The following is a 27,448-nucleotide window of genomic DNA, read 5'->3' on the forward strand; positions in this document are numbered from 1 at the left end:
TGCTGTGAAAGGCAACCAGTTGCTTATATTACTTCTTTAAGTGATAGAAGTCTGGCTCCAGCATGCTCAAACTCACATGTTTTACCAGCGTATCACATTCAAAAATTTGTTCTCGGGTTTCATTTAAAAAGCCACAAGGAACACATGCATAAGAACAATCTTAAATGAGAACTAAGGTTGTAGGTCAAGTGCTCAGAGTTAACATATTTAACAAGTCACCTAAACCACTCCAGTCCCCCCTGCCCCACACTTCTATACATCAGGCTTTAGATGACAGAACCTTCCTTTCGTCCTCCCATCCTATGGGAGGGAAGTTTCATTCAAATGGGGTTTTGTTGTATTTGGTGCAGCAGGCCTGTCTTACTGCATATCACAGAACTAAAATTCTTTGTAACCTTAGTACTGGCACTGGGGGGGGGGGGGGGAAGGCAAAATCAAGCTGTCAACAATAATGTTTCTCAACACTGGGTTTTTAGGTCTAAGAGGTCTAATATGATGTAGTCATGTACATAGGAATAGTACCTATAGGAAAATATTATTTTAACTCATTCTTTGTTCTTTTATTTTTTTCTATGTACAATTCTTCAAATATCTGCTCTCTGGGAGATGCTCATACAAAAAGATGATGAAGTACTGCAAGTATTTCTTATAAGAAGGAACAACACAGTATGTGCCAGGAAAATGGCACTGAAATACTACACCTTACCGTTTCATAAAACTGTGCCTGCTGCTCCAGATACAGACGAATGACACTGTTGTAGTCATAAATCCGGTTACTGTGGAAGTGATTCATCTCAGCTGCAATTAGACCCAGGAGGCAAATTATTTAAGAGAAGCATTCGTAATTAGGAACAGTTTCACTCAGTTCAGATCAGTTACTGTGCAACAAACTCAGTGTCCAGCTCTGCCAGCATAGTTACTGTTCTTCTACAACTTGTTTTGCCTGCAGCATGCAAGTTATGATGGAACTGTTCGTAAAATTACTAGAGTGTCAATTATTCACTGCTAAGATAGGGATGCTTCCTGGATAAAGCCAGGTTCTTGTTACAATACTCAGGTGTACAAAGATTTGATAAAGTATACAAGCAGAATTTTCTCCTACTGAGGTAACTGCTCTTTCCTGAAGTGTTTCCAACAGAATTTGGCTAGGACATTCAGATTTCCAAGAGTATAGATATCAAGTTGTAAGCCACAGCTGTAAATATTTAGCTCAAAAAAAGATACAGCCAGTAGGTTTGACCCATTCTTGACTGAGGCTTTCAGGTTTCTCAGGTTTCTCAGGTTTCTCAGTGGAAACCTGAGAAATAGCATTACTGAGTCCATAACACCTTTCACCACTTTCTGCATCTCTTGTCAGATCACAGCTTATGGCTGAAATAAGAAGTTAAATATATTCTGAGATACCAATAGAGGGAGAAGAAATATTCTAGATTGTAAAAGTCATCCTAGAGGTAGAGGTCTCTTCCATGATTATCATTTATACAGCACAGTCCTCTTGCATCATTGTGACCAGGAAGGAGGAGGGGGTGGGGAGTTTTCTTGTTTGTTTTTAAAATCAATTTTGTGTGCTGCTCTGACTTGGTCCTGTAAAGTACTGAGTACTCTTGGCTTTAAGTCAGCTAAAAAAGATGCAATGCCCTCAGCAATGAGTAGTCCCACTGAAGTCAGTAACAGGATGCACTTAAGGGCTTGTATATCCTTCAGGACTGAGCCCTGACTCCTCACTTCCCCGGTTTTTCAAGTGCAGTGTGCTACATCACATATTTACAACATCTCTAACCTAAAGAGGAAAAAGTTCATTCAAAGAACATCCAGGAAGTAAAATCTTATTCACAAGAACATGAATCTCAACTGGATCATGTCTGACTAAACCATGAGTCAGAAAACACTTCTGCATGTGATGAACTGCTTCCTGCACCAGGGCCCATGCTGCTTCTTTGAGACATTATCACTTCAAAATGAAAGAATCAGTCTGGGGTGGTTGGTTTTTTTAAAATTGCATTTCCAAAACATGTATCTTTTGTAATAGCAATATGAGATTTGAAAGAAAACAATGGGCCAAATAACTGCAATTTAAGGAAAATCTAAGCAGGTCACAAAGAAAAAGAACCAACCACACCTAGCTCTTATTACCATTCCTCTAGAACAAAGATTCTCTTTCAAAGTTTGTTACTTAAGAGATGTCCTTCAGAAGTCTACAACATTGCCATTTAGCCCAAAATTTGGTTTACCTTGTAGTGCATAAGCCATGGTGCTCACACGTTTCACCATGTTCTGTTTGTCTTGTGGCGTTATTTTACTGGTTGCAACTAATTTATCACTTTCCTTCACTCTTTCTATTGCTCCCTGTAGAAAACAAATGCAGAAAGATTAAAAGAGCAGATTAAAAGAGTAGTCAACTTAAAGGTCTTTATAGTCATCTGAAATGCCACATTTCGAGCTTGCATACTATACACATATATATATACACGCGCAATGACCCATTCTGCCTTCCCACATTTTCACCTAGTTTGTTATTTCACTCTATTGCTTTCAAAAGTCCTTAACAGCTTGCAAAAAGTGACTTCAAACACAGGCATGAACAGAGTCACTAGGAAATTGAGTTTGGTAAAGGCAGTAATACACAAGGATATAGACAGAAAGGACAAAAGGACCAAGTTTCAAAATACAGCTGACCTACACAACAGACATCCAAAAGCCTCAAACTATCAAACGCCTAGAACCTTATTTGCACATTATACAAGACGAGACAACATACACTACATTCCAAGAGACTACAACTCATTGCAATTTATAACTTTCGATTCAGGAAAATCCTTGTGTCACATAAACAACAAGCATAAAAAAGAAATGCCTCCCCCTTCACAATGTATTTGTGCCAAACAACATTCAAGAGAATGTATTTACACGTCTCTTGGCAGTAGGCTTATGTTTCGAGTTTTAAAAACATTTCTTCTCCTTTTATGGTATTTTTCCCCAAGGATTCTGTGGGATGAGGGACTGTAAGTGTCCTGAAGAAAGAATACACAAATCTGATATGTTTTTATCTTTGTTGCTCTCAGAAGTATGTTCTTGTTTTATACATTTAACACCTCAAGTGGTAAAAAAAAATACTTGTGTACTTGTTTAATACTTCAGAATTTTTAGTTTCCTGAAATATGTTACAGCAGGGACATGAACATAAGGAAAACTCTAGGACCAAAAAAATGGCAGAATATCCCAAACTAGACACAATGGCTAAATCTATTGTTTTATTATTTGTTGGCTTTCATATTACAGAGGACAAAGTGGGGTTTTTTTGTTGTTGTTCCCCCCACCCCGAAAAAGAAAGTTAGCCCTATTCTCTATTTTTTAATATTAAAGAAACTTCTAGGCAGTGCATGATTATTTATCACATATCAATAAGCTAGCCATGTAAGCGTACACAGTTTTTCCTACAGTACTGGTATGGTTTAGTATCAGCTACCATGTAAGACTCAAATACTACAAATTTACACTACTGCTATTCACCACATTGGGACATGAAGTTAACCTGAAGAAAATCATGAAGCTTCCAGTGCTCTACTATAGCAGGTCATGATATTCTCAAATCTCAAGACAAGTTCTGGCTTCCCTCCCCTCTAAGTATTTTTTATTTTAAAATTGAGCATGCCAGTTTCACAGAAACTTTCAGTGTTTCTGGAAGCAGGGGCCACGCTGCTGCCCAAATGCAGTGTACCATACCACCACTTTTGTTGCTGTAGACCTTCCTACTGCCCAACCCTTAAAAGGAAAGGCCCCTCACATACCTTATGAGCTCCTATGATGTCAGGGAAGCAACCAAGAAATCCCTTATATTCATGATTTGTTTCCATCAAGAAGTGAAGATCTTTCTTCGGCTAATAAATGAAGTGTAAGCATTAGTAAAAGTATCAGTGTATCAGTGGCATATTAACATCGCAGAAAAGAAACTATGATGCCAAAAAAAGGGTGAGGGGGAAAAAGGGGAAAGAAAGAATAGAAAAAATCCAAACCAAAATCTTAATTGTTTGTTGCAAGTTTTTCATATTTAAAAAGGTCCTTATTAAAATATAAGCTCTTTGGAGTAAGGCACCGAGCACCAGTGAGCAGATGCTTCTGTTCTTTATTTTACTCAACACGAGCTAACGAAGTGAGGGGTTTTGCCTCAAATTTTCACTGAAGAAGAGTTACCAATCCTAGCAATAGCACTATTAAGCAACAATCTCATTACATATACGGATATGTACATGCACAGGTGCATCTCCTTAGTCACTGACTTGCAAAGCTGTTTTAAGTACTTTTAGACTCAGCCTTGAGATCAAGAGGATCTGCATTTTGGAGACTTTAAGCTTAATACGCTAAACATCAATTTATGACTTGAATGCTGACACCAAGTCAGGATTTTTAAGCTAGATTTTTACTGAAGCAGGCAATCGCACGTCAAGACAATGAAATGCAGCAAGATCTGGATCCTGCAGACATCTAGGGAATGCAGAGGGAAGGTAGAAACCCTATCCTTGATTAAATCTCATTCTTTTGTATCAGTAATGAAGACAGCTCAGTGACATCAGAAAATAAACACATTTAAAGAGGAAGTAATCATTTCAGTATTTTAGAATCCAGAATGTGATCTTTCTGATCCAAGAGAAATACCTTCCCATCACATCCCCCAAGTTGACACATAGTAGAAAAGATGATGAAAGTGCATTTAGAAGTATTAATAATAATTTCATTTAACTGGTCTGCAGCACTAGCAGTTATGTTTTAACAGAAAAGAAAAAAAGAAAAGTCAGAAGTGATCCAAATAGGTGATATACTTTTACACACTACGCCAATGCATCCATAATACTCCTACCTGTTCTGCTACAAGACTGGCAATTTCTTCATAGGTTTTTCCTGCTTCTGTTATTGCTCCATTGAGATCAGATTCTCCTAAAAGTAAACATCAGTGTTCAAATTACAGTAACTCAATTACAGTAAGAAACTTGCCTTGATTCAAGGCAAATTTCTAAACCAGCTTATTTTACAATCATAAATGCCTAGTCATCATTTTATGACCAGCAGTAATAAAGAAGTTAGAAAAATATTAGTAGCTTTTATACCATTAAAGAACGAAAACTCTGAAGATCTTATAGAAAATGAATGCTAAAGGGACCACGTAAACACTGTTCTACCATAGTACTAGCACTATTCACGTCCACATTTCACAATTATATGTAGTTTAAATGTCCTGCACTGTAATTGCTAGAAGGTCAGAGAAGCAGAAGGAGGCCCAACTAACTTTTTTCCTTGCCAACAAGATTTCTGACCCTTTAGGGAACTCTTGGATAATATTTTCAAGCTCTGTAAGAATCACTGCTTTTGAGAGGAAGTGTCTAACTTTGCCATCATATGAAAAGGATGAAAGGGCCCCACAAACTACACTTAAAAATACAGACGTCACCACAAATCATAAGCTAGACAACACCACAAGCACTCATAACACTGTATTACTAGCAGGACATGGCTATGTGGGACAAAGATGGAAATAAGCCTTACATTCTTGGTTTTTTCACGCCACTTCACCTTCCCAAAACACCACTGTTTTTTTCCATTCTTGTTAGCTTGTCCAAAGCATGTAGTCAACAGTACAAAAAGCAAATTGAGGTAGAGAAAGGGGAAGGTATAATTTGCAGATATCAAATATTAGTTTAAGAAAAAATGATTTTTCTCATTCTTTCAGACACATCTTGGTATTAGGCAGCAGTTAGTCTTTTAGGAACATTTTGTTTTTATTCTATAGACATTAATCAGTGACTTAATGGAAAATTACCAAACACTGATTTCATTAATGATTAATTTGAACATTGAAGTACCTTCTTTGACTACAACATATGGACTAATCTATGTTACAGATTTATTAGATAGGATTACTTCATTTTAGCACGTCCTAAAGGAAACAAGGTAATGACTGAATGTTGCTTCAGTTCTATCAATCATTTCTTACTTTCCATTAGACTGGCTTCACAAAGCCAAAACCTTTGAGGGAAAGCCACAGATCCTAAGAACTGGTAAGTCCAGCAACACAAACACTGCTACAGGAATAGTTATTTTTCTCCTATTTGAGCCTGTCTGGATAAAATAAAAACAACATGAAATCCCATTGTGAGATCTAAGAGATACATAATTCAGAAGGTATCTTCACAGTGTTGTAAGACAATAAAAAAATTTCATGGAGATCAATTTCATTATTTCAGGTAGACTTAAATAATTTCATTATTTCAGAATTCCCCATGTCTGCTCAGAAGTAACCTTGAAGTAACTGCTGCTTAAGCAACTGACTCCCAGATTTTGGGACAAAACACAGTGTGGCTTTAGAGTCAGAAGCCAGGTTGGTCTAGATGTTGCTGTTCATTTCATAATGCCATAAAAGACGATGACTTTTCCTAGCTGAGCAAAAACGAAGAGGAATTGTACATATGTTTGAGTAGAAAAAGAAAATCCTCCCCTTCTGTGCAGAACTCACTCAAAGGACCTTCATAGACTGGCGCTTCAAAGAATCTAGACAAACCCTCCCAACACCGATCCTCTTTCATTTGGGGGCAGCAGGGCACAAAGCCAGCTTGTAGAAGGCACAGGGTGCACTAAGAGTTTCTACTACTAGCAGAGGCATTCACACTCCTCCAAAAGCAGGGCTAAGGGATAGCATATTTAAAAGTTGTTCCGGACAGTGGATCCCAACAATAGGCAGGCACACAAGTGGTAGAAGAATATCTGCAGCTCCTCACACTGCATCCTTTTCTTCTACAATCTTTTTCAGGTAGTGCCAGGGCAGCCTTGAAGAGTCAGACTTCATCTCTCACCTGCCGCACCCTCCAAGTTCTAATACATGTTATCAGCAGTGTCATGCCATGCTCAGTTGGTCACTCCCTACAGCAGGCCACCTTGTCAGAGATACCGCATGCAACCCGCGTGTTCATACATCAGAGTAGCTTGAACTGAAGCAGCAGATCGCTCCCAATCACTTTTGTCAGCACAGGTTTTGGTCAGAGTTTTGTTACTTGGACAGGGCCAAATTTCTAGCGTTCTCAGCTTCTGAACCGATGCGAAGCTGGGAATGGGCTGCTTAACTCAAGCCGTGAAAGCTGAGCTGGGCCCCAGTGCAAGGATATACCAGGATGTCAGGGGTTCTTTAATCAATGGAAAAGCAGAAAGCTCTACATGCTGCTGACTTTTACAACAAAGTTAGGGCAGGGGGCATTACATATATCCCCATGAGAAACAGGGAGGGCTTAAAAGCATCGACTAAAGGTAGTTTTAAAAAGACCAGTTAAAATGGCCAGTAATATTCTACAGGTATTTAACCCAACCATGAGGAGAAACTGATATTTTCACTGATTTATAGGCCTGCATGCTGTCATAGGGAGACAAAGGAAGATGTAGAACTATGAGGAGTCTTTTGGAGATGTTTAGCAGAGCATCTCTTAGCAGTTCAACTGCTTGGTAAATGCCAATGATTATCACCTCTGAGGGAACACACCAGGCATATTGAGGGAACTAATATTCTGTAAGGCTTGATTAGGGCAGCAGAATTTTTTTTGTCAGTAAGTGTTTTTGTTTTGTTTTCTTCTCTTTCAAAGCACATTTTAACACAATCCAGGAGTAGGAAAAAGATAAAGTTTGATGTACTATGGAACTACTTGTAGCAAGATTATTCTTGACCAGTACACCTCAGACCAATAACGTTCAGCACACAAGCAGCTTGGAAGGCAAGATGTGCCTGTTGCTAGCTGGCAGGATAGTGAAACTTCCGTGTAACTGCCTAACAAAATTCCTGAGGGGTGATGTAGGATTAGGAGATCTTACTATGGTTGAATGGCATACCACAGCCATTCACATTTTCTTAATATAGGAGAAAGACTTGCCCAGATTTGGCACCGCAAAAGAGAATCCATGCTATTTAAGGCTGCATTAACCTAAGAGCATCATGTGATGCAATAGGATAGGCAACATAGTGCCAGGCTGCAAGACACTTCCAGGCATATTCTGGAACTGTCCAATATGCATTTTTGGACCAGGATCATATTTTCAAAGCACGTGTTCTTAAAACGAATTGGACAGTACATAGGCTTATGGCCAAGTTAAATGAGAACCTCCCCATGTGTCCTTAATAGTTTTAAAGGTACCCTTGCCTCTGCAAATACTGGGGACAGATTCCTAATATGCACTGTGGCTCGCAACTAATTGATAAGGCTCATTCTGCAGCATAAGAAAAAGAGCTTGAGTGAGTCAGATTAACAAGCACATCTTGCCTGGTGCAATCTTCAACATTTTAGGCTGGAAATCAGAAGAAAAGGTGGTAGACATTCACCACACATAAGGCTTTGCAGAGCAAGCAGGCAGCACTGATGAAAGAGGTAAGGACAGTAGATACATCCCATCCTAACTGTGCAAATGAACCAACTAACAGCGCATTCAATATGTCAGAAGTCAGCTACCAGTAGCTGGAAGTGTTCGTGTCATCAAATCAGTCGTTGCAATCTTCAGCAGCCTATATGCTTAAGCTTCCAGAACTCAAGTATTTAAAAAAAAAAAAAAAAAAAAAAAAGAAGAGAGAGAGATTCAGTTCCCAACAGGAACTGAACTGAGTGCCATTAAGTATGGCTGAAGGAGCCATTCCTCTTTACCGATAGTCCAGAAAAATCATACCCCATACTCAGCCTAGCTAGTACTTCATTTGAAGGAACAGGTCCAGTGCCTTCTTTTAAATATTGAGATCAGAAAAGCCACATCCTACTAGTGTCAATCCAGGTGCTTACGTCTCTTGCATAAGAGTCTGCTTAATCCACAGACCTGTACCTGAGGCAACCATCAAATGAAATTGTACATGAACAGCACGCGGGATAGAGTGAGGGCAGCAGTGATGAAGACATTTAAAGCGATACATGCACTGCACTTATTCTCTCTTCCTGGGAACTCAAATTAAAACGTTTTAAATTGTATTAAGATTAAGACCAATTAATACTGTAAAAAGTATCAATTCTGAAAAAATACACTGGTGTACCAGTTAAAGAGAGCAAAATATACGAAATCAGGACAAAGGCATCAAGTGCAAAGGGCATTTTCCTCAGCACGATACTAGTGTGCAGCCAGGTACAACTGGGCAAACAGCAAAGAGAAACATCATTGCCTTGTTCCCAAGCATCACAGGATCTATTTTTTCATACCATTTGAAGATGCTGGAAATCAAATTGAAGCTTTCCTTGGTAAGGCTGATCTGTAATTTTGCATCCTAGCTTTAAGCCATATTGTTTTCCATTTACCCTGGCAAAAGAATGTGTGTGATAGTTCAAGCAATTTTCAGCCCTTTCTCAAGAATTCTTGCTACAGATCGTGTCTGGCTAGGATTTACAGTTTTCTAACCCATGCTAAGAGTACATAACCATGCAAATCCCCTACTTGGTTCTCACATCCAAAAGTAACATTTTAGGCAATATGCTATGCTCCAATTCTAACTAAGCAGTCATCCTGTTGAAGTACAGGACAAAGATGAGAGCAAACTACAGGGACTATGCCTATTTCCAATGCTTCCAGCAGCAGAGAACCTGAGTCTCAGAATTGGTTGCACTTTAATACATGGCTTATGGGGCAAAAAGCTTTAAGAATACAAAGCAAGGGATGGATGAGTAGTCAGAGTAAGTACTGGTCAACTAAAAGTCCTAAGATGGAAAGATTTCAGGAAGCCTCTATGCTATAATGTTTAAGGTTTTAGAACAGAGCAATTTTGCTATTAAGTCTAGAAAAAAAGAAAAAAAAAAATACATTTGACAAGAGAATCCTAGAGAAAATAGACTCCACTAGCTCCCTCTGGGATATGAGGAAATATTTTCCAGTTATCTGGAAAACATCAGCAGAACTTAACATATCAAAGCAGGATTCTACATTTGGCCTAAAGACTACATTTTAGGAGAACTTTGAGCAATTGATGCCCTCCTTTTCCCTCCCACAACTTTCATACCTAACATGACAGGCTCTATTTTAGGGCTCTTGGAGAAGGAAAGGTGAAGGACAAGAAAAGGCTACAGTAGCCAGCCCTCCAGCCCACATAATGGTATACAAAAGTCTTGTAATAAGCTTTCCATCCCCATGTGGAGTTGTTGTTTCATGAAGTAAGTCACACAATAGTTCTGTGACAGATATTTTCAAGGCCGCATTTTCTCCCCTTTCCTTTGACATCACAAAAAAATGCTACAGCATGTTTTGTCAGTCAGGCCAATGACCAGATTACATATTAATGAGATCAAGCTAAACACCACCACCACCCCACCACCACCACATGATTACACAGTGAGAGAAAACAAGATTGCAGACTAGAATATAAAAACCTCATAATACACACAGGGAAACAAGTTTTTAATATTTTTTCCAGAATCATGTTTGACATCTAAAGTTCAAAGAAGGGAGCATTAAGATCTTTGGAAAAAAATGTAGCATGATGTAATTGAAATATCTTTTGTTAAGTAAAGCACAAATGAAACTACAGAAGTACCTTGGTATCCACTAGTGCTGAAGACCAGTGCCAGGCTCTGCAACGCTTTTCCTATCTTCTGGTATTCCTTGGGTAGTGCTGAAAGGAGGAAAAGGATGGGGAAAAGAGGGAAACAGAAGCAAAAAACCCACAAGGGTAAGTGAGACAGTCTGCAGCATTTCCAAAACTTGATAGAAGCAGATGTCAAAAACAACTAGTTTTTATATTTCCTCTAGCGAAGCATTTACAATCATGTTCTTACCCCCTCCCCTGCTACAGACATTCCAAAACTGGATAAAGCAATTGCAATCTGGATTCCTGAAAGCCACAAACAGCTGGGGAAACTGTGTGTGACTGCTATTTAAAAAAAAAAAAAAAAAAAAGTCTCACTGCACTCCTAGCTCAGTCCTCCTATGCATACAGTGAGAGTTTTTTCTCTCCCTCATGAGCAGACTTTATCCTCCCGGAGGGGGTGAGGGGGAAGTGCTGCAGTGATATGGAGAACAAATCTCATTAATATTTTAAGAGAGGGGATTATTATACAGATCTATAATACCTAAACTCTCCTCAAATAATGGATTTTATATTTAAAAGGCACTAGAAACAAAGATTACCTAGGGATAAAAACTGATGCAAGTATCCAAATAATAAAATTGTTTTTTATAATCTATTTATTGAACATATGCATACAGTGCTTCCTCACAATGAAGTCAATACGCTGTGATTTATGAGTGCATTCATTATTAACACTTTGAATACCACCACCCCAGGGGCCTAAAAAGCAATCTGAAAAGTGAAAGCAATTTTTTATAAGCTACCTATGCTAGCAGAAAAAACCCCAAGTAGATGTGCTTTTTGTTGTCAAACATTTGTATTCAGAGGGTACACTGTCCAGGGAAACAGCAGTTTTTTAGTTGCTCTAGCATCTCACACAATCTGATTTTCACAGAGGAACCCCTTTGTGTGGTAAAAAAACAACACAAAAAAAAAACAAAACCAAAAAAAACCAAACACCCCAAACCGCATAATTTTATTGATTATCTTTGATCAAGTTCTTGCCCAGAAGTTAGATTATTTATGACAACTGGTATTTCTTATACAGTAGGTACCGCTCAGAGTACTAGAGTTCAGTTATCAGCCATTAACTTGTTACCAAATCCCCAGTGGAAACTTCAGGGAAGAATGTTTGGTTTCTTTTCACTTGCATTTAAGAAGTTTCCACTGTCAGTCATTTTAAATATCACGGAATAGAATGCACGTAACTATTGCTCAGGAAGTGCCAAAAATACTTCTGACTAGGAGCTGGGACTAGAGCTGACAGGGAACTTAAAACCTAAGAGACTACTGAAATTCTTCAGTTGTGCATGTCCCAATTTACCAGTCTCCTTTTCCTATTCAGTATGAATGTCTGGAAAGTTAAAAGTAAAAATTTTCAATGCAATCACATCGGACTTACTGTGTTTATGCTAACTAATTAATAGCTGTAAGTATTAGAAGACTCATTCCATACCTAAAGCACTAGCGTCATAAGTTTAGGGAGATTTTAGCAGTGAACAAAATACTGAATTTCCACTGTAAGCACAAGTCACAGCCAGCCCTTAACTATGGTGGTTTTGATCGCTGCTTCTGTAACTGCAAAGCAACGCTATTTTTCTAGTCTCATCTGAGGGACCTTATTTCTTCCCCTGCCCTCCACTTTCCCCTCGATATAATTTCCTGGTGAAGTGAGATCTGTACGTTAGAGCTGTGTCCTGTGTTAGACTATTTTTGACCAGCAGGAGGGTCAGTGATGTGTAGAAAGAAACCCTCTGAATTCAAAGTGGAGAAACGTAAATAATTTAAAGTTCACATCCTACAGATACTAAGGTCTAATGTAATCACTACCAGAAGAGACTGGGCTTCTGTACTTCCCACTCCCTCCAGTCAGCCCCAGATATTCAACTGCAGTGTTAGATTAGAAAGCAGCAAAGAGATAACTCAGGAGATGTACTTACTCCCAAGTCTGGGGACAATGTTTTTTTTATGGGAGTTAAAAAGAGGGAAAAAAAAAAAAAGGAAAGAAAAAAATGGAGGAGATTTGAGTGATAGGTCTTTGGTCGCCAGACACTACAGCCTGCCCTGAAGTGTTTCTTATTATGATCCTCAGCTGTAGTACCTGCTTCCTTTCAATAGCTGCCTTGTGGTGGCCACAAACACTGAACACTGCTGTGGACTAGGAAATTAGAGCCCAGGCAGAGTCATAGGGACTTGGTGTGAAGTTCTGCAACCCTAAATATCTGTGGGAAGGAAGAGACAAGATAGGAGAAAAAGAATTGGGCTAAAGATTAAGTTAGAATCAAGTTGTTTTTTCTTTTCTTTTTCTTTTTTAAACTCATTTCATCTTTAAATCACTCCTCCTGGCATGCAAGAATCCTAAATAAGGGGTTAATAAAATGCAATCATTTATGATTTCATCAAATAGACAGGTCTACTTTGCCCACGTCACTAAAGTGTAGATAAATGACAAATATATGAGAACAGGTCCAACAAGGGCTTTAGCTGGATTACTAGAATTATTTAACTTTTAATATTTTTAAACCTATGGGCAGGGACCAGATATTGCTGTTATGAGAGGAAGAAAAACAAACAAACAAAAAACTTGCACAATTTATACTCTCAGACACTGAAAGCAGCCAGAATGCCATACAATCCTCGTGATAATTTAGGATTTCCTTTAGTTTTAAGATGTGCCTTGAATTATAAACAACAACAAAAAAACCACAAAGAAAAGCAACACAGAAATGCCTGCTGAGTTCAGAAGGGACACTTACGCCCTGTACACCTCTTCCAGTGCTCTTGTCCCACTGTCAGCAGCTCTTTCACTCCATCATCCATTGCTTTGGTGAACCTACCCACTGCATCACATTTCTGTTCTCTGTGGCATTTGGAAAAAGCAAAAACAAAAAGCAGTTTAACAGATGAATTATGCCAACTTTAAATGCAATACTGAAGTGTTTAGTAGTGTCAACTAGGTCTTAAAAAAAAAAAAAAAAAAATCACAGAAATAAATTAATTCCTTGAAACCTCTGCCATTTCACTGAGGTCAGAATTTCCCTCTTCAGATACTGGCATTTTTCATTCTATTTCCCCCCCCTCTGTTAAACACATGGTATGGGACTATCATTCTTACTATAGTTAGTTACCTTCCAAAAAAAAAAAAAAAGGCTACTAGCTAAATATCCTCCCCAATTAGATCAAATAATAACAACAGAACAGCAAAATCCAATTTGAGGAAAACACATCCCTAGAGCACTTAACACAAATAGAAGGACCCCACATTGACAGGAAATTAGAAGTTAGAGTAACAGAAGTAGCAAAATTCATACAACAATGAACAAATATAAAGAAAATAATTGTTCCAGATATTTTCATAAAGTCTAAAATAGGTTAATAAAAATTAATATAGCAGTTCTTCTAGGGAAATATATATGCATAACTTTATATTATACTGACAATACCGTTGTGTTCAGTTGTGTCAGAGAGGGGGAAAAAAAAAAAAAAAAATCAGTGATGCTCAAAAGAGAATTCTGAATTAGTATGTGCCTTTTTACCCCTCTTTAAGCATGTTTTCATGCAGCTACCAAAGCTTATCATTAACACAGCAATGCTCTGTGAACTCTACAAAAGAAAGCTAGGCATGTGTTTTCTAATTTTCAATAAGCGTTATTGAAACTGCATCAGATCTTACGAATGCTCTCAGCCAAAGCCTGTATGAGACAGCTCTCTCAGCAAGGCAACCCTAAGTGACTCCCCAGAGCCAGGGCAGCAGCTCCAGCTGTGGCTCAACCACCTAGAGGCTCCCACCTCCCCACCTTCCTCAGCTGGAAACCCTACCAGAAGTTATTTGCACAGAAACAGAACCTGGGCTTTCCAAGAGGCCCTTGGTTTACTCCAATTTTCCCAGTAGCAAACCATCCTTTTTAATTTTCTGTACTTCATACTTTATGGTATCGTGATCACACGAAAAGTCCATGAACCAGCACGGGGTTACCATCCTTTGATCAAAACCAGGATGACACGACTGCCAGAGTACTAGCAAAATTGTTTCAGTAAAGAGTGTCTTTTCATTGAAGAACCTAAGAAATATTGAACAAGCTGGTTTGTCCACTTAACAGGAGTAATGGCTTTCAAGACTATGTTCATACACACTTTTTTTTTTTTTAACAGCACCTTGAGACCTTGCCAGGCACTGGAACACGGTGTGGATGCCACAGGTGTTACAGCCACCCCTGCAATGCTTGGAGACAGGCCCCCAGAACCCCCCCAGGCTGCCAGCCCCAGCCCAGGAGCCCATACCCTCTGGGGAGCGTTCCCCACAGGCTGCTTGCCTGCCCTCACCCCGTTTGGGGACAAACTGTTTAGCAGAACACATGCTGGCTGTTCCCTGCCAGGGTTCTGTAGATAATACAGACTCACTCTCTCCTGCACCCTATGTACAAAATCATCCCACTGATTAACCCGTTTGGCTTTTATACCACTGGGATATATAAAACACATCACTTAAGAAAAGTAGACAAGTTTGAAATCCTCATGTTCGAAGTCCAAGTGACCAAAAAATGTCCATCTTTTTTACTAGTACAGAACTGCTACCACACAGCTATTATATGCATCTTAATATGCACTGCATCACTTGGATAAAGCCTGTGCTGGGATATTTCCAGGTGTAGGTACACTACTGCTTTGCCACTATAAACACTTCTATCTAGTTTATCCACAGTGTCAGACACAACACATTATCCAAGTTTCTACTTTCTACAATAGCAAGCAAAGCATGTCATGCATACTACGTATCTTCTAAGAACAATGATTAAGCCTAAAGGAGTGAAAGGCTACAGAGTAAATCCAGTCTTTTACTCTATGATACCCAAAGGTCCACCACCAAGAGAACTATACATAAAAAAAAGTGTATGTATATACAACGTATACATATATAAAATAAATATATCCATTTGCACTTCCAGAAGGATACCCCAAAAATGTAGTAACCCATTTAAAATGAAATTTGATAATTTAAGTCACTTTTCATTTTTAATAGCTTTCCATGGATTCCAGACATTAGAATCATACTGTGTGTGCATTATATACAAGTATTTTACAGAAACATTGTTTTCCTTGATGGTCCACCTACATTATCTGACTTACTTGGTAAGTCTAGCACACTTTGGAACTGTTCACAATTGAAAGATTAAAGATCAAAATACACTTCCATAGCAATATAAAACATAACTCCATAGGATCTGCCAGTATTCTATCTCGTCAACTAGTTTTGCATAAATCTTTTTAGGATCAGTATTCAGCCACTGAAGTCAAAGAGACATCAGATGGAGTTCCACCAAGTTTTGGAGGGGTCAATATGAAAATCTCGCATTCAAACAATTTTTCAGCTCTGCCTTGATGAGTACCTCTTCAAATCCATGAATATATGTGCACACTTACTATTCTAGTTTTATATTAGCTCAGTATCTGTTGTATATCCAGATGCATAATGTCCATGCAAAAAGAAACCACCTTACATTTCTACCATGTCCAAGTCAGGAGCTTCTGGTTCCATTGTAGAAAAGATCAGGACTCCTACAGTTTCATCTTTTTCTGCCTTCCGCTTTCCAGTTTTCCACTCCTTGAGGAACCAAAAAAAAGAAAAGGACAAAGTTTGACCACCACTGTTCATGCATCTTTAAGGGCATGTACTTAAGCAGTGAATGAAATGTTTAGAACAGTTAACCAATAGACCACCCATACATTAAAATCTTTTAAATGAAAGTTTCACTGGGACCAAGGTTTCTTAGAGTTTCCCTCCCTCCTCCTTGTGCACTTTGTTTTTAGATTCTGGGGTGAAAAGACCCTTCTTGTGTATTACTGAAATATGGTGTAAGAGCAACTATATTCTGCTGTCTCTGTACCTGTGATAGTGTTGATATCAGAAGCTACTCAAGAAGATCATGATACTATTAGGCAATTGCCATTCTAAGTTCTTAGTGGGAACAGATAAAAAGGTTAAAAATTCCACGTATTGCAACATCTGTTCTGTTTATATCAGTCCTTAAGTTAGCTGCTAAGAACTGCTGACTAGCTAGCACAATTATACAACTCTCCAGTGGCCATCCAAATAGCACTTCACTAGGACTGCTACTTACTATGTTATTATGCCTCTACTTACAGGATCACAGAATAATTCTGGTTGAAGTGACCAGGAGGTTTGTAGTCCAACCTCTTACACAAAAATGGTCAGCTGTGACCTTAGTTACTCGGGGCTTTACCCAGTCTAGTCTTAAAAACCTCCAAGGATCATTTAATTTTTCAGCAAAATCTATGTGTATTTAGAAGTATGACTATTTTGAGGGGAAAGCAGCAGAGTTTTCCTGTTTGTTTCCTCATTCGTAGATACCCAAATTAGTAACGGAGCTGGCGTTCAGTCACGAAGAAACCATTATCGACTGAAGATATTAAAACCTCTTTAAAAAAAGTGTAAGAAAATGCTGGGTGGGGGGGCATGGGCATAAAAAAGCGCCGGTTATACCAGGTAAGACTGCAGCATAACAACCCACTCCAGTGAAAACTGGTGGTGGGTGTTTTTAAATATAATACAGGATCAGGCACATCCTAGATCTGCTACAAAGTAGCTTCTGTTAGCAAAGCAGTACCGGGGACCACAGTAATTAGTAAGTCCAACAGAGAACAGATCAGGGCAACAGCCAAAAGAGTTGCTATATATGTTCCTATTCTGCTGGAGGACACAAACTGTCCTTAAAAGACTGGCAACAAAGCTACTTTAAAGAGCACATCTCTGTTGGAATGGCATGTAGCATTTCACACAAGCAACTTTATGCCTCATTTTGATCACTCAGCTAAGTTAGTAAACCCAGCAGTTTTCAGCTCCTCACTACTGCCCACAGGGGGGCAGCCAAATGAGAAGGCTACACAGCTGGACTGCGAGTTCCAAGGGGGATGGGGGGAGCAATTCCTCAATCTCAGTCTGTCTGTGAACTTTATTTCCTACCTTCTCATCTCGGAAACTGAGAAATTGCTGGAAAACTTCACTTTCTGAGACAACAGGATGGCGACACATCCTCGTCATCCAAGCCTGCAGTCTCTCCATACGCATTTTGATAAATTCTTCTTCAAAGCGCCCTGTTATACATCAAACAGTAATTGTTACATTTCTACTCTAGTATGCTCAACTTTTTTCTTTTTTTTTTTTTTAAATTAGAATCTGTAATTCATCTGGTGAGTTATTAACCATTTAATGACTCAGAACTTTCAAGAAGGAAACATTACGCTGACCAATCAGAAGAACCTTAAATTACAGTATGTTGGTTACTGACCAAGAGTGCTCCTCCTTTTAAAGACAGTCAGGAAATATTAAAAAACCATAATACCCACACACAATTCAAATCAATTGGAGGTGGGGGTGGGAGAAGATTAATAAACTTTCAGATGGAAAAATTAGGTATTCTGATGACCCAAGAGAGAAGGTAGGCACAGGCTTAGAATGCAGACATTTTTCTGACACAGTCTAGTAAATCCTTGGTCAATGTAAGGCTCAAAAATGTTGGAGAAAAAGGAACTACTTACTTTCCAAGTTGTCATGTCCTAGCTAACAAAGCATTTGAAATTGGACTGCTCAGATATGAATAGCAGGTTTAAAAAAGCAGTACCTCCCATAAACATATTTCTATATAGGTAAATGAATTTTTTTTGGGGGGGGGGGGGGGGGGGGGGGGGATAAAAAAACCCTCTCACTAAATCACATGTATAAACCGGTTAGAATACATACATGTAAGACTAACAGATTTTTCTGGTAGTTAAGAGATTTTAACACAAACTATTTAAATAAGTAACTAATTTGTTTTTTAAACCAGTAGTGCATCACGACTGTGTATTTACAAGAACCTTTTAGTTTTAGCACAAACTGTCTTCTTGAGAGAATCTTTTCCAATTTAAAAAAAATGCACAATGTCAGACTTCTAAAGCATACAGTGAATAGGATGTATTTGAAAGGAATGAGAGATTCCTCCAGCACCCAACTCTTCTAATTTCCATAGCAGCACACATGACAAACCTTGAACACATGTACTTTCAATATAATTCTCTATATAGTTACTATGGCAGCAGCTCCACAAGGTTGAGTTTTTTTGTGGGTCTTTTGGTTTTGTTTTCTTAAATTGCAAATATGGAAACTAGCAAGACTAGCAGGTAAAGAGCACAACTAGTGAGAAATGAAGTTTGGGTATGGGTACATTTCCTGCAAATTAGCTAGGAGGGGAAAAAAAAAATCAACTACTACAGAAGAGACATTATATAACCTGTAGTAATACCTTGTTCCACCCTTAATCTAAACTGAAATCTCCGCAGCATTCCTGCCAGCATAAGGAATGCAAGGCAGCAGGAACAATAACATTTGGAAGTTACGTGCTGATCATTAGGCATATCAGCAGCAGCAAAATCATGATCCTGAGCAAAGTCAGTCTATTTGTAAAGAGTCTTGCTTTGCCAAGACTAATGGACAGAAATACTTTCCTAGACAGTCTTCAGAAAGAAGTCTCCTAAACACAATGAAAAATAAACACCATTTTTTCCAGAGTTTTCCATAATGTTTCAAAAAAGAGAGAAAGACAGGCATGCCTTTTTTTTTTTTTTTTTTTTGGCATGAGACAAGTTATCCTCTCCCACAGACTCCGGAAAACTGAAATCCACAGGCAAGGTTTAACTGTGATGCCAAACTCTTGAGTCTTTTAAAATACAGTTACAATAAAATGTAGAGATCCCATCAGGTCTTCTGGTTTCCTTTTAGTCCACATGCACATGTTTAAGCAAAAATACTGGTGAATTCTAAACATGAGACTAAGGGGAGGGGAGGGGAGGAAGTCGCTTCCTCACTTTTCAGTTTCCTCGGCATTTTTCCCAGCATCTGCATCAATGCTTAGCTTTCTTCAAACACAGCAGAGCTGCTGCATTTTCAGTGATGCCCACAGCCACATGGTTGGCGACATGCCGGCTTTTGTATGTTTGGTTTTGGCTGGTTGTCTTAAAGGCTGTATAAAAACCTTACCAGAAAACACACAAGTGGAAATAGGCAAAAAGTAATGCATTTTGCTCCTATAGAGGTGCCCATTCTTTTCTTCACATGCACTCTAGCACACCCTTGTAGGAAGGAAGCCAGAGACTACTGAAAACACACAGGCATTGCCATATTCAGTTGCAATGACTGAACTTATGAGCATTTAAAGGGTCCAATCCCACTTTTCTTGAAGTCAGAACAAAAGACTTCCATAAGCTTCAAAGAGTTTGACCTAACTGAACTGACATCAAACCAGAGCAGAATGTTATACAAATTAAAGATGCTTTCTAAATCAAGTGTGAAATTGAGCAACAGGAGAAACAGCTGCAACATTTTACTTGTGAGCAAAAAATCCCAGTTTGTCAGGGGATGCTCCCTTTCCTCCGGGAGCTTTGCTTCAAAGCTCCTACAACATAACACATTTACAATCAAATGCAAAAGAAAAAACAACACCACCACCCCCCCCAAAACACACTCAAAACCCATTTCTCCAGACAATCAGCAAATATGGAACTTAAGTATTCATCTCTTCTCTCCAATAATAAATAGTCTCTTCTGTAGTAACTGGGGGGTGGTTGGTTGGTTGTTTTTATTTTTTTTTTTTTTTAAATCACTGGACTAGATAAGTAAACCTGAGTTCTAAAATGATGCTCTTAGTGCTGATATTTTATTATCAATAGGCCATCACAACTCATAAGTTTTGAATGGTGAAAGGTTGGGGTTTTTTTTTTTTAATTCCTTCTTTAAAAATAGTGGGAAAAACAAACAGTAAGAAATAACTGAACCTTGTAAAAAAGTTATCTCCTTGTTTCCCATCCCATGAATTCACAACTGGGAATAATTACCTGTTACTTGCTTGTCTGGAAGAGACGGGATTGGAATGGCTAATCCAAATTTAACCAGGAGACGCTCATACAACCAGTCAAAGTGCTTGTATCTGTGGTTGACAGACCGATTAGTGTTCTGTAAGAGAAACACAACTCTGAATTTTGACAGGCATCTACAGATCGTGACATGAAACAAGAGTGACCAGAATAGTAAACACATAGAATGTAAATAAATTTTATGATTTAGAGCCTTGAATCTGTAATTACAGAAGAACTTGAAATGCTAGAACAAAGTAACTCTTTGGGGAAAAAAGTGTGGCAACTACCACTTAGTCTTACAATCCTGTTACCGAGTCACACAAACTATATTATTTATATGTACAAATGACCCATATTTGCAAGAGAGAAGATCCTGTTTCAGGTACACTTACAGTGCAGGTCAGCTGATATTCAATGTAGCTCTTGAGACCATACATTTTAGAACCTTTTTTGGGATCTGCTACCACACAGTCAAAGGTAGAGGTAGGATAAACCCACATTGGGCCATAATCACCAATCTGTAAGAAAGTGCAAATATTATCTTTCAATACATCATGTTGTACCAGCTGCAAACAAGGAGACAAATACTTTCTCTCTCCACTTGAAAGCTTCCATTGATTTCAGAGAGAAATCTCTGAATCTTTATAGTCAGGAAATAGAGGGGTTTCTCACAACCAGAGATGATTGACCACAGTTGTGTTTATCTTATTCTGTATTTTACAATTTTTCCCAAATAGCAAAGGAGTGGTGAATTCTAGGGATTGCTATTTCAACCACATTTTACTAGAACAGCATATATCTAGAAGAGTTCATTTTTTAGATCAGAAGATGACCTGACCCTCATGACTGAATATTGCAAACCTTTACGAATGTAGCTCCTGTGTATTAGATAACTATCTAGATAACTAATAGACAGTGTAATGCATTTGCTCTGCCTCCCAGTCCCAAAAAGGCTTATTTTTATGATCACAGGTAATGCAGATCCAGCATGAGGGAAAAAAAAAAGGGGGGGGGGGTGGAGGGGGGGGAAATCAGCACACTTAGAAGAAAGGAGGAGTTAAGACTTGACCCTGAAAAATCCCTCAGTGATGTATGACTCTGAAATGTAGTCTACCACAACTTTAAAATACTTAAATGGTACACAGTTTTATTATGACAGTTCTATGTTTAATTATATGTTCAGTATCGGTTTCTTCTGACCCAAATATATATAGCAACCCTGAGGCTAAAAGTTAAGTTGGGGAAAAAGGGAAGGGTGGGGAGGATTAAAAAAAAAACCAACACCCCACAAAACACGCCCACCCACCCCACCCCCAACCAAAACAAAAAACCCCAACCCCAAAACAAACCACACCACCCACTCACAGAAACTATACACACATCCCCAACTTACAATTATGGGAATTTTCTCTTTGGGTTTTGCTAGCTGCTTTGCCAACAGATACTGTTCCATCCCAGGTTTTGCAAATCCAGGAAATCTAACAAACAAAGTGATAAGTTTATTCTGTATTTTCCTTCGACGTATGCAGAATTACCTGCCACTATCGGAAAAAACCCTTAGTATTTCTCAAGTATAGAGAAGAATTGATGTGGATTACTTAAAACAACCAACAATTTGCCCTGAAAAAGCAGAAAAGTTTTAGCTACTGACCTCCAGCTTTTATTTGTGTGATACAGGCCCCTTCTTCCAAGGCAAAGCAGCTGTTTGTGCTCTGCAGCCCATCAGAGCAAACGTAACAGGAGGACACAAAGTAAAATCTGCCACTCCACTGCAGCCCACCCTCTCTGGAAATGCACACACACACACGCTCATGCCTACCGTCCTGCCATTTCAGATGATGAGAATTCAATCACCTGAAAGAACGATGAACTGCAGATTTATCAAGTGCTTCAAAAAAATTTATCCACCAATTAGAAAGAAAACCACACAAAAATCACTGTAATGTCCTTAAAGTCTGTATAAAAAGTCTTAACAAAAAGCAAATGGTGGTTCTCTTTCTAATTAGGGAGATACTTAGCCCTTCAACTATTTGCCAACCTACTCCTCATGCTTCTGCAAGCAGGCGGTAAAGTAGGACTTACTTCACAGACAAATAATGCTCTTAAATAAGGTATGTTTATGCTGGTTATACTAAATGGGTTTGCAACAAGTAGATGCCACAATGATGCACAGGTACTGTTGCAAAACTGGACAAAACCTCCACTGATAAACAAAATCAACTGTCTCTGCATGACTAGTTGTTAATTTTAGTTACCTGCCCAAGGAGACCATTCTTCTACAATCCTTTTCCACTTTGCTTTCATCCACTTAAAGATTACCACACAGTAGCTTCTCAGAGTAACAGTAGTTTAGAATAAACAAACATTAAGTTGTAACATGAGGTAATGCTAGTATAACCCTGACAAAGCTTCATGCTACTGTAAGATTTTTATCTAAAAAACAAGCTTTCTATGGCTCAAGAATCAACCTGGGTGATGCACAGACAGGAGAGCAGAACTACTCCTCACTCCTAGCAACTCAAATTGCTCACGAACTCTGGGGCAGCATGTCTGATCAGTCTTGCTGTATGGACAAGCCACCCACCACCTTTCATTTTCACTAAGCACACATAAAGACCGTTAAATTTTAAAGACCTGTAGGTCCAGAAGTTCAGACCTTGCAAAAGTGCCACTTGCCTGTATAACACCTCCAAAAATTATACAGCGTTATCAGGTACTTTCAGGCTTTCATGGATCTGTGTTCTCTGATCACACAGGGAGAATGCTGAGCTACAAATCCATCTCCATTTTTACCCCAAAACTGTAATATTTACATTGCCTATTTCAAGAAGGTTGAATGGTCACATATTTACACATCTTGACAAATTCCAATTCTGTTCAATATATACACATTTGCCCTGCATTTCCCATTACTTGTTAAGTGGTAACTTCATAGCAGCTGCACGAGAATTTCCACGCTGGACCCCCCCAGCCTCTGATGCCTCAGTCTCCTTGTAGCCAAGATAAGACGGTGAAGCTGATTTTGGGTCATCCCAGTCATCATCCCAATCATCGTCATCAGCAGCTGCTGAAGTACAGGAGGGGCAGGAGGGTAGGGAAAGGAGAAAGTTAAATATTTTCTCTTTAAAAGCAGAAGCAGCTACCTCAGCACTCATACACAAATAACCAACAAGGTAAATACATTAAGAGCTAGTTCAGCCTTCTATTTTACGATTCCTCCTCAATTACCACCATCCTCACTAAATATAACCTGCAAAACACTACACTAGAAATCCATTGAGGGAGAGGGGAAAAAAAGAAAAGAAAAAAGAAAGAAGAGATGCTGGTGTGTTAAGATTAATTCAATAGTGTTCCACATTCATAGATTCCACGTTAGCATTCCCCAGTTAGGAGTTCTCCTCTTAATTTAGGCCTTTACTACAAAAAGGTAGAGAAGCCTTCTGAAAGGCTAGCAACTTCCTAAAATTAAGGATTTAAGAGACTACTTCACAGGCCTGAGGGCACAAATTCAAGGGTGTTTAAGCTCCAGTTATGCAAGCTGAACAACATGCCTGAGAATAGATCATGTATGCACAAGACTTTGGCTTGCCAGATTTCCATACAAGTTTGAGGTGTCTGTTACTGTGGGTCTGATATTTTTTTAAAAAAATTTATTTAAAAAACTATTATTTTAGTGTGCAGTTTACCCACGTGGCAATGTGCAACTAGAAAGCTAGTTTTGCTTTGTTTTTTAAATAAGTAATGTTCTATAGTTATGAAAGATTAAGCAATTCTTAACCCCTACTGTCCACCTACTCTAATGTATTCAAAAATAAGAGCATTATTAGCAGACCTGGTCCTTGATATGCCTGTGGATGACCAAATGCTGCTGCTGTCTCCCAGTTATTTGAAGCACTGTTTCTCTGGCCAGCCGCACTTTCAGGTTTCGTCGCCCAGCTGTCAACAGCATTTCCATTATCCCAGTTCCCAGACTTCCCAACGTTCCAGCTGGACCAAGGATCACTGGCATTGGTTGCCTACATTGTATAAAGACAAAAGTAAAGAAGAAAATGCTGAAGGAATGAGCAACAACCACGTACTTTCTTCCTGAAGTCTTTGATCTCCTGCTGATAAGCTTTGAGTTTGCATTCAGCACTTTACTCGTTCGATTTAGGGGCAGCTGCCAAATCTTACGTTCCCAGCTACACAGCTCTTAAATGCAGTAAGCACCTGGAAGAACTGATGAGCTTTCCAGCAATGTGACACCAATACGTACTAATAAGAGTGTTACATCTCCTAAGGGAAATTAAACTATTTCTTCCAACAATGTTAGGAAGCACTCTTACCCATGGTAATTATTTTGCACCAACACCATAAGTACAGTGCATGTGAATTATTAATTACATAAAGCCATGAACTAATTAGCACATTTAAAACAGAAACTCAAAAGTCAAGGATTAGTTTTTTTCAAATGCCTATTTTATCAAACTCAGATTACTGGCTTTACTAAAAGCAAATCGTAAATTGTCCACCCACACCATCACTATTGGTGTGACGGTTAGGGAGTTAGGGCCAGCAACCTGCTCAGCTTCCCTGTCAGAGCTTAACTCATTCACAGCAAAGACGAGGGAAGGAAACAAACATCTGCCAGGGAACAGTCTGGCATCTCCCTATAGACCTACTCTCTCAGCATAAGCTTCTGGTGAAGGTAATCACACATACCCTTCTGCTGATGCTGTTGTGGAGGTGGAAACCTCAGTGAAAGAGTATAGAGCAGACGTGTCTCTAACTACTGCATCAATTTGTCAAGTTCATCTGTCAGTAAGTTGGATTAATAGCTTAGCATCCTGCTCAGCTCCTTGACTTTAAGGCTACACTTTGAAAAAGCATTGACTAGTTAAGTGCAGTCTACTTCAGACACTTAGTGCAGAGACTAGTGGCAGAAAGAAAAAAACCCCACACAAATCAAAACCCACACACCCAAAGTGTGGGAGGAAGGAGGAGGAGAAGGGGAAGGAAAGCAAACAAAGCCTACAAAGCTTGTCTTGTTCAGCAGAGGGAGAAACTGAGTTTTGTAAAAGGAAGTCTCAAAACCTACAGAAGCCAGTGCATTATTTTTATCATGAAGCAGCGTATCAAAGAAGGGAAGCCTAATATAAATTAATTGCTATTAGACTATAACATTTACATGAAACTTAGAGCATTTGCCAGTGCATAAAATTTAATAAAACTCCCACTAAAAGCCAAATTATTCTCTGCAAAACTGTTGAATACATTTATTTCTTACACAAAATACACAAGAAAAGGTACAGCTACTCCACACTCCATTTTTCTTCACTAAAAATCTCTCCTCTCATTTCAGCTTTGAGATACTACTTAGGAATGAGAGCTCTCGCTTTAGTTTTTCCTAAAATAAAGTTGTTTGACAGTCAGATTTCAGACACTATCAAACCTTCAAGACTTGGAAATGCTTTGGACCTACACTATTGATATAATATAACACCTGTTCTTTAGGTACAGAATCCCCAGGATCTGGAAATTAAGACCAAGCCCCCAAGCTAGAGGAAATCACCATTCATAAGACTCAAGAGTCAGTGGGTCTCAAGGAACTGATGGAGCGAGAGAGATTATGTGGACAGCTTCTATATCGATAGTTTGGGGAATTTTTTTTGAGGATGAAACAGATACAAGAACACTACTCCCTAAGAGAGCGATATCATTGAGGTCTACCTAATTCTTGGATAGCTGATACACAGTGCTGCTCTCAGCAATTACAAAGAAGTTGCTGGTAGCTTATGAGGTACCAGCCTGCTCTCCTATGATGTTCACCTGATACGAGTTTATGTAAAGAGGAAAAAACCATACATGCCATCAGTCAGAGTTTACCATCTTTGCTAAAGGAAAACACATACGCTGCGGCCCAACCACATGGCAAAGCATGCCTGCTCCTAACAGAACTTAGAGCACCTAGAAAAGAATAGTTTGCATAATATTCATTTGCATATACTTCTGCAATATATGTTGTGCTGATCACTGGCAAATGAAAGCCCAGAAGTGGGATGATTGCCAAAAGGCTGAGTAAAGTTTTCCTCCTCTCTGTAGTTCATGTGAAATCTGGTACATGAGTGGGTGGAAAAGAAACCTTAAAATCTGCTGCAAAACAAGGGGGAGGCGATAAGATTAACACTGGGTACACTACTAAAGAATGACTGTCAAGAGTGATCACCACCAAACTTGCAGACAATTGCTGATATACACTAAATGCTGTACAGCAAGGGGAAATAGGTTACTTAAACTGCCCTCTCAGATGTTTTATTTCTATGTACCTATATGGAAGCACTATTCAAATCAGAAAATTTTACTTCTGAAGTGTCCAAGAAAGCTCTGGGGTAAGCTCTTGCCTCTAGGTGTATTGGCCACAGGCTATAAAAGTGGTGCGATATGCTATTCCCACTCAGTTTCTTTCAGCCAAAGGGTCCACATTTCTTTCTGAGGCACTGGGGAAGAGGGTAAGAGATCGGTTAGGAATGTATATACAGACAACACCTCTCAAAGAGCATTTAAAGGTCTCCTTTCATCTTTCTTCAAATGTTTGCCTACATACACACACACTGTGGATACTTCTAAGTAGTAGCCAAAAAATCTGTAAACATGGAGAAGGGTTCAGGAGTCAGACCTGTCATCCTCAAGGTCCCATAGCACCATGGAGGACCAAGTAAAGACACAGCATTTATTAAAAGCGTAATCTCAGCTCCAGTCAGCAGTTCTGTGGATCTCAGCAGCTGACAAATTCCATAAGAGAAGCCATTTGTGTGGCTTAGCTCTGGTTGAATAAACCCTAATTAAGCCAGCAAGTATTTTGTAAGTGATTAAATTACATGTTCTCACACCTTTAGTTTTCCATAACTGAAATTGATAATCCTCTGATCTCTCTTTAGTCAGCACAAAAAAGATGAAGAGTCCTTGAAAGAAGCTGTTATTTAGTCAATATAACTTGAT

At 38.9% G+C, this 27,448-nt stretch overlaps 1 protein-coding gene across 3 annotated transcripts in view; it reads right to left on the reverse strand.

Annotated features, from left to right (window-relative positions):
* Positions 1-27,448, reverse strand: part of SNX9 (sorting nexin 9) — a 65,545-nt gene that overhangs the window by 2,798 nt on the left and 35,299 nt on the right. For 2 of the 3 annotated variants that reach the window (XM_075498918.1, XM_075498915.1), the window contains exons 5-17: positions 24,303-24,486; positions 23,384-23,537; positions 21,864-21,948; positions 20,863-20,988; positions 20,450-20,567; positions 17,544-17,674; positions 16,060-16,163; positions 13,318-13,421; positions 10,529-10,606; positions 4,856-4,932; positions 3,789-3,878; positions 2,232-2,346; positions 707-798 (exon numbers count right to left, since the gene is read on the reverse strand). In XM_075498918.1, coding sequence (XP_075355033.1) covers positions 707-798; positions 2,232-2,346; positions 3,789-3,878; positions 4,856-4,932; positions 10,529-10,606; positions 13,318-13,421; positions 16,060-16,163; positions 17,544-17,674; positions 20,450-20,567; positions 20,863-20,988; positions 21,864-21,948; positions 23,384-23,537; positions 24,303-24,486 — 1,458 coding nt within the window. The remainder of the gene's footprint in view (positions 1-706; positions 799-2,231; positions 2,347-3,788; positions 3,879-4,855; positions 4,933-10,528; positions 10,607-13,317; positions 13,422-16,059; positions 16,164-17,543; positions 17,675-20,449; positions 20,568-20,862; positions 20,989-21,863; positions 21,949-23,383; positions 23,538-24,302; positions 24,487-27,448) is intronic. The other variant, XM_075498916.1, reaches the window with a different exon arrangement.

The sequence above is a fragment of the Mycteria americana genome, chromosome 3 (assembly GCF_035582795.1).
Source record: "Mycteria americana isolate JAX WOST 10 ecotype Jacksonville Zoo and Gardens chromosome 3, USCA_MyAme_1.0, whole genome shotgun sequence".
NCBI lineage: Eukaryota > Metazoa > Chordata > Aves > Ciconiiformes > Ciconiidae > Mycteria > Mycteria americana.